Source organism: Lotus japonicus, chromosome 6, assembly GCF_012489685.1.
Source record: "Lotus japonicus ecotype B-129 chromosome 6, LjGifu_v1.2".
Classification (NCBI taxonomy): Eukaryota; Viridiplantae; Streptophyta; class Magnoliopsida; order Fabales; family Fabaceae; genus Lotus; species Lotus japonicus.
The window spans coordinates 44314965-44322695 of record NC_080046.1 but is presented as its reverse complement, the minus strand read 5'-3'; the positions used below and the strand labels follow the sequence as shown (position 1 = coordinate 44322695).

Here is a 7731-nt window from a genome sequence, read left to right as displayed (position 1 = left end):
CCCCTATCAAATAAAAACTCACAGCCACAACAATCACAAACCCGCATCAAACTTGAGAAATACAGGACCCAGGGTCAGATTTCCATTCAAACATGGAACAACGAAATTCCCTTTCAAAAGCAGAAATCCAGCTCCAGGCACGCCATTGAATCAACTCAAATACCTGTTCTAATCCGCATTATCATTTTTGAATACTACATTATTACGAGTTAACCAAATAGACCATACCACCGCTGCCCAGATTGCATTCCAGCACCGTTTCTGTTTCTTTTTCCATCTATTCAGTCAGTGTTGTAGTAAGTGTACCCTGCAATCATCTGGTAAAACAGTTTCAAAACCCAGCCATCTATATATTCTACACCACACATAGTAAGAAAACGGACAAGTAAATAAATGGTTTCATTGACTCCACTGAATCTCTGCAAAAGATACACTTCAAGTCCTCATTATCAAAAGTGATTCCCCTCCGCACCAAATTACTTTTGGTTTGTAATCTATCCCACATAGCTCTCCATACAAAAGTCTTAATATTAGCTGGCACAAACATTCTCCAAATATGCTTAAAGGTAGGTTCAGGAGATAGATTCCAAAAACCTTTAATAAAGGCATAGGCCGAACGCACAAGATACCCATCATCAGGATTATCAAGCCACAGCAATTTATCTGCCACCCCTTGTCTAAGATTAACCTGATTTAGCTTTGTCAGAAGCCCCTGCAACATGTTGTTCTCCCTTCCTCTGAGTTGGCGACGCCAGGACAGCTTCCAAGACCACGAATTACCCTCCCAACTCCCCATTTCCCCAATATACGCATGACTCTGAATTGATAAATAAAATAATCTGCTGTATGCATTCCTCAGAGTCTCATTTCCGATCCATTTTCTCTGTCCAAAACTTCACCTCATTCCCGTCTCCCACCCTCCTACTCATAGCTACCTCAAACCAGCCATCACCTGTAGGATCAAGACATGATCTACAAATATCCTGCCACCAGATAGAGTGACCAGCACCTTGAGGACTACCAAAATTTTCAAACAAGTCTGGATATTTAACCTTGATAACCCTAGCCCACAACTCTGTCCTTCCTTCATTAATCTCCATCTCCACTTCCCAAGTAATGCCAAATTGAACGCATTCCAATCTTTAATCCCTAGACCCTCTAGCTCCTTTGGTTTGCATACTCCATCCCAGTTCATCCAAGCTATTTTCCTCTGATGTTCATCCTCACCACCCCATAAGAAATTACACATAATCTTACGGCACTCTTTCATAATACCCGACGACATTTAAAAAAAGGATAAATAAAACAATGGGATAGAAGAAAGAGTACTGTTAATTAAACAGATTCTACCTCCGAATGACAAATTCTTCCTCGCCAAATAGACAACCTACTTCTCAGCTTAACCAGAATCGGGTCCCAAAAATGTAGTCTTCGTGGGTTACCTCCCACCTGTATACCAAGGTACAAGAATGGCATATTCATGATCCTGCAATTAAGGATAGCTGCTAATATCCTCTCCTCTTTGCAATCCACTGCTACTGTCACCAGACTGCTTTTGTGAAAATTAACGCTTAATCCCGAAGCAAGTTCAAAACACCTTAGAATACTCTTTAGAGTAAAGGCGTTCTGTCTAGTAGCCTCTCCAAGAAACAGAGTATCATCTGCATATTGTAAATTTTTTTGTGTCAACTTCATTTTTTGATTGTTGTTTGATGTCGATGAATTGGACCTGAATCTGTGCTTGTTGGGAGGAAATGCTCTTGCTACTCTTATGTTGTCACTTAGTAAAATATTGACAAGGTGCATTCTCAGTGTTCTTTAGTGTGTTTTGCGGCTAGGTAAAACTCTAAAAGCCTTATGTGTTTTTCCATTTAAAATTTGAGTGGTTTTTTATGGTTTGCAAAATTTTATTGTCAACTTCATTTTTCAATTTTGGGCTTGAGTTCAGCAAATTAGAGTCAGTTTCTGTAATTCTTTGTGTTTGTACCCATTTTTTTTTATTTTTTTTCCTCTGATCTTTTCTTCGAAATGGTTCGATATGAAAAGCAATGTTGATACAGAGTGTGGGAATTTTGGGGGGATTGGTTTTGATATTTTTGAAGCGCATCTTTTGGCTTGGGTTAGTCACCTCGCCATATATATACATCGATCCTTGTTTTCAAAATTATATGATGTCTCTTTTTATTTTAATTTTTCAATAATTTCTTATAGTATTAAATTCCATGATAAACATTAACCAAAAAAATTCCATTATAAAAACAGAGTTGTTTCATGGCAGATTGGCAGGGCATGTGCGACTTGAACACTAACTGCTAGTATGCATGCAATTATTCATGTGTGACATTTGTCAATTTCTAAAGTTTATATGATGTTTTTCACATGCTTTATCTATATCTGATTTAAAAATTATTTGTACTACTTTAGTTTTATTCTAAGGCTCCAGCTACTAGAAGCAAGTAGTATTTTGTCGTTAAAATAAATTCAACTAATTCTAATTTTTTAACCTTAGAATATATACCAGCAGAGAAACTAGAATGTAGTAGCTTTAGAATTTTATGTAAAAAAATGCTTAATTTAACTATATAAAGATTTTGACTAAATTGCTTTGTTTTCTTGCAGATATGGCTAAAGCTAGAGGTGACAACTTTGCAGATCGTTTTACACCACACGTTTCACCTACTACATTCGCTCGTAGAGCACATGTAGCTGCTGATGTTGAGCACCCACCACAAAAACTTATTCAAGATTGGAGAAGAGGGCAAGGAGCAAGAGACGTCGCACTTATTATAAAGGTCCCTGCTCCACTGCTGCCATAACAACACTTTCAAGAGACTTGTTAATAGATGTGTTTGCAATCGTGGCCTCACACTCCTTCATTGACCTTCACGCCATCAAAATGTGTTGCAAAGATTTTCTTGACGCTGCTGAAGATGGATATGTTTGGCGTAGAGTTTCTTTGGACACATTCCCATTAATCCAGTGGCTTCCCAATGACAAAGTATCGTCGTTCTTGAACCGTTGCAAGGAATATGGAAATATGGAGAGCTTGTATAGAGAAGGGTTGCAAAAATATTTTGATTATCCAAATGGAAAGATTGATGGTCTTGAGATCTTTAAGGTAGCCGCTCAAAAGGGTCACAAGGAAGCAAAATATGTGTATGGTATGATTTCATTATGCTCTGAAGATGATGATTCGAGAAAACAAGGGCTTGAACATATGCATTTTTTAAGGAAGTCCAAGTGTGTCGTAGGCTCTAGAAACAAAGTGAAAAAGTTATTAGACTCTATGTGGAGAAATAATGGAATGCTCAGGCGCAATCAGAGCCCTCTCTGTAATTCTAAGAGCACATGTAAAGGTGGAAAGTGAAGACGGGTCGATGGACATTAACAGATGATGATGACGATAATGCTTATAATATTGACTTGTGTGAGTATTGTAGATGGGATCATGAGTTAGAAGTTTTTTACCAATTATTCAATATTCATTAGTTTGTGTGAATTTTCTTTATAGAGCCAATTTTATAATATAATGAATTATATCAAGAAGTGAGTTTTTTTTGTAATATTAACTTTTTATAGCAAAAGTGAATTACTGCAATTGGCTTACATTCAACTTAGTCTCAGTCATATAAAGGTTTGTTTGGTATGCAGATAATAAAATAAGATAGTATCATATGCTTCAAGATAATCGTTTGGTTGCTTTAAAAAACAAACATAATATTAACATAAATCATTGAAATTGGAGTACTATATATAGTTATTTATTTCATATATAAACAACCAATAACAAATTACAAGGAAATGATAATCATACAGAAAAATAGAAATTAATTTTATTTGATCGAATACACCAAATAAATTGATCAATTAATACTATAAATACATAGCAGAGAGATGACTGCTTAATTGGTCAGGGTATTGTCATCAAAGAATGTGAAGTTCAATCCTCTATGCATAGCTGCACATCCCAGAAACACATGAACCTCGGTTGTCACACTTGTTGCCACATCTCCCACAATGCTTCTCGTTGGTTCTAGGATTCACGCACTTACCTTGGCAACACATATTTGAAAATCCACATTTCTTCCCACACCTCCCACAGTTATATTCATCCGTGGAAAGGTTCACACATTTGTTCTTGCAGCAATCAGGGCCTACGCTGCTTTTAACATTGCAAATCTTGGGGTATTTGTCACATGTCAATGGGACCCCCTCTAATATTTTTTAGAAAGGAACCTACTTGCTCCTCTAAGCATGTTCGGTTCTTCATCAAATTCTGAAGATGTTGCTGACAGCTGGGTTATGGACAAAGCCATTGCCAAAGATAGAACAAAGAGGGTGATCTTCAAGAACCTCATTTTTTTTATTTGGTATTTGTATGGGAGAGGTAAGGAACTTAGAAGAGTGAATGTTAATTAAAAGATGAATGGTGAAGTACTTATAGCTAGAGAGGAAGAGGTTGGAGTTTGACCTCTTTGCATGCATGAGATGAGCTAGTATTCTACTTGTTTATTAGTGAGGTAGTCTAAAACACGGGCCTATTAATTCAAATCTGTATACCAAGCAAGTTAGGCTTATTAATTGGCACCAACTTTCTAATTACAGGGTATTAGTTGAAAATAATGGTGGAGGGAAACCATTGCTAACTATAAAGTTTGGTTTAGTTATAAGTTGATGAATCAACGAAAGCTAGCTCGCATGTGAAGTCTTAAGGAAATTAAACCATCTAATCGTCTCAATACCATAGTCCACGAATTCCAGAAAAACAGTTACAAGAACCACCACGCCAAACTCATTTGAATTTTTGTCATCATATGTATACCATATAGGTTGTTAAAAATAATATATAAAATTGTTGTCAGTGTTATTTGTTTCTGTTCTATCCAATTGCTGTCGTTGGGCTATAGTTGCAGGAGGATAATTATATCTTCACACCTCAAAACACACCTCACTTTTGAGGTGTGGAGAGGTGGAAAAAGAGAAGATAGGAAGAAAGGAGAGAGAAAGTAAAGATGTGATATGTGATTTAATTGATAAAGAAGAGAGAAATAAATAGAATGGAGGTGGAAAAGAAGTGGAGAGGTGTGTGTATATCATAACTCGTTGCAGGAGGGTCGTTTTTTTCCTGTTTTTGCCGTGTTTCTTGTGTCTGCCTATTGCTATAGGTGTTAAAAATAATATATAAAATTGTTGTCAGTGTTATTTGTTTCTGTTCTATCCAATTGCTGTCGTTGGGCTATAGTTGTAGGAGGGTCGTTTTTTTCCTGTTTGCCCTGTTTCTTGTGTCTGCCTATTGCAGTGTTTCTTCCCTGTCTGGGTTTTCTTTTTTCCTTTTGTTTTACCTCTTGTACATGAATTGAAGTACTCATAGTACTTTTTATAATACAAATTTTGCTTACTAAAAAAATATAGGTCTTAAAATAAATATATAAAATTGTTCATGCTTACCTTACCGAATAACTTAATTTTTTTGTTTAATGGGTTGTTTGACATGGTCTAGAGTTCAATCATTATGGTCTTCAATTCTAAAAAAAATTGAATATCAAACATAGTAGGTAAATTAATGCATTGTTCACACATTAAATCCAAACAAACTCTTGCGTGAGAGAGGAAATTAAATTAGAAATAATAATAATATAAATTATTTGACTTAATTTTTTTATATATTAAACTAAAAATATAAATTATATTTAAGATAATATTGTATTATCAATTTATGTTTCAAGTTTAGATAAGAAAAATTATGTGCATTGCACGTGCCGGTTAATAATAGATGCGTAACGTTTTTTGAGTATACTAGTGCGATAACTCCGTGCGCTGCACGGAATTTTATGTGAGATTTTTTTAATAAATAAAATAGTTTTCATATATTTGTAATTTTTAAATTATAAATAAGTCAATCGTGTATAAGTCAACCGTATAATAATATATGAAGAGAAAAATGGAATAAATAAATGAAATTGTGTTGTATACATCAAACATTTCCAAAAACTTCCTTAAACACTACATTAACAATACTGCTATGTTGTTTGCCCGACTCATCCAATATACAAAGTTTAAGACATTTCTTGAGTGAGAGAGAGAGAGAGAGAGAGAGAGAGAGAGAGAGAGCTACATATAACTGACCATGAGTGAAGACAGACCTCGAAAGGAAGAGCTCAACCTGAGATAGTGTTTGTCCTTGACTTTTGTTTATGGTCATCACAAAGCATACTGCAATTGGAAACTGTCTTCTTCTGAATTTAATTTGAAATTTGAAATTAGAAGGAACCAAGCCCATTCTTGAAATATGCACTTTTTCATTAGCATTTGTTCCCTTGATAATAGTTGCACCAATAACACGTCCACCAAGTTCATCCACAATTAACTCGGTTCCATTGCATAAACCTGCTGCTTGGTCTATATTTCTCAAAAGCATGATTGAAGTACCAACTTTCAATAATAATTTATGGTTTGGGCCTGAACTTTTAGTGTCGTTCAAAAAATTCTGTGGTAAACCACTCACCTCGGATTTCAGAATCCTCATTAAATCGCAAGGCATAGTCGGAGCTCAGATATTCATGTTCTAGTGCAGCTATTATGTCAAACCTGTAAGTGTTTATCATTTTAACAACCTCTAGTGTATGGGCCAATATTGCTCTATCATGAAAGAAGTGCGGGTCTTTCATTTTGTGCGTAAGGTCAGGATATGTATATTTAATCAATTCCATTAATGGGTCAAGACTAATTGGGATGAGCAGATCTGGCAGGATTTGAACGTCATACTCTCCTGCTCTGGAATCAGGATGATCGCCATTTCCAATTTTAAGAATCCAATCTGCAAACTCTTTGATTTTTTCTGCTTCATCAATCGTCTTAGCTGCGGTTAGCTGCATGTGCTTAGACAATTTCATGACTTTGCAATGCTTCCACAATGATGAAGAGTTTACAGTAGCTTCCACAACTTCCTGACGGCTTCCTCCTGACTGATATTGAAGACGGTGTAGACGACTGTGTTATTATTTGATTAACACGAATTGCTTTCTCTTCGAGTCTTGAGAAAAAAATACATATTAGTAACTTATGCTACTTTAAAGTATAAAATGAAAGAAGCGCATGACACCAAAATAAGGGAAAACTGACCTTCTCCTGTAATCATGTATATGTTCATCATCTTCATTGATAATCAATTCAGTGCCATCAAATGCATTTGATATGCCTTTTACATCTGAAGAAATTTCGACATGAGAACAGGATGTATGATAATCAATCACATTATAAATGAAGGGATTATTAAATTACCAAAATAAGACTTCCTTTTGCACAGTATGATGATAACCAGATGGTTTGGATCATCATTTTCAAGGTATTCAAGCAATGTGGTGGCATAATGATTCCACAAAGTAATACTATTTGATTTTTCCTACATGTAAGTGGTTTATATGTTAAATTAAACACTTTTATATAACTACAAACATTGTTGAATAGAGATCCACTTACTCCAAATCTTCTAGGACTACATCTATACGCTTTAGGGTTCCTCCTTCCTTGTCCTTCTCCTTTGATTCATCCTTCTGCAGGTCATGTCCTATAACATCTAAATTTAAAGATAAAAAAATAAGAATTGATAAGTTATTTTCATGTGTAAATTAAGATCATCGGATAAATATTAAAAAAAAAACTAAATACGAAGCAATGAGTTTCAAGTTAGTTGGCAGCTAATATCTGTGCTGCTTCTTGCAGCTTAGTGTC

At 35.3% G+C, this 7731-nt stretch overlaps 1 protein-coding gene across 1 annotated transcript; it reads left to right on the top strand.

Moving 5' to 3' along the window:
- The first annotated feature begins 2896 nt into the window (after positions 1–2896).
- Positions 2897–5371, top strand: LOC130725376 (uncharacterized). Its single transcript, XM_057576612.1, has 3 exons — positions 2897–3161; positions 4229–4338; positions 5300–5371. Exons 1-3 carry the CDS (start codon positions 2897–2899, stop codon positions 5369–5371), a joined length of 447 nt encoding a protein of 148 aa, XP_057432595.1.
- The last annotated feature ends 2360 nt before the right edge of the window (positions 5372–7731 follow it).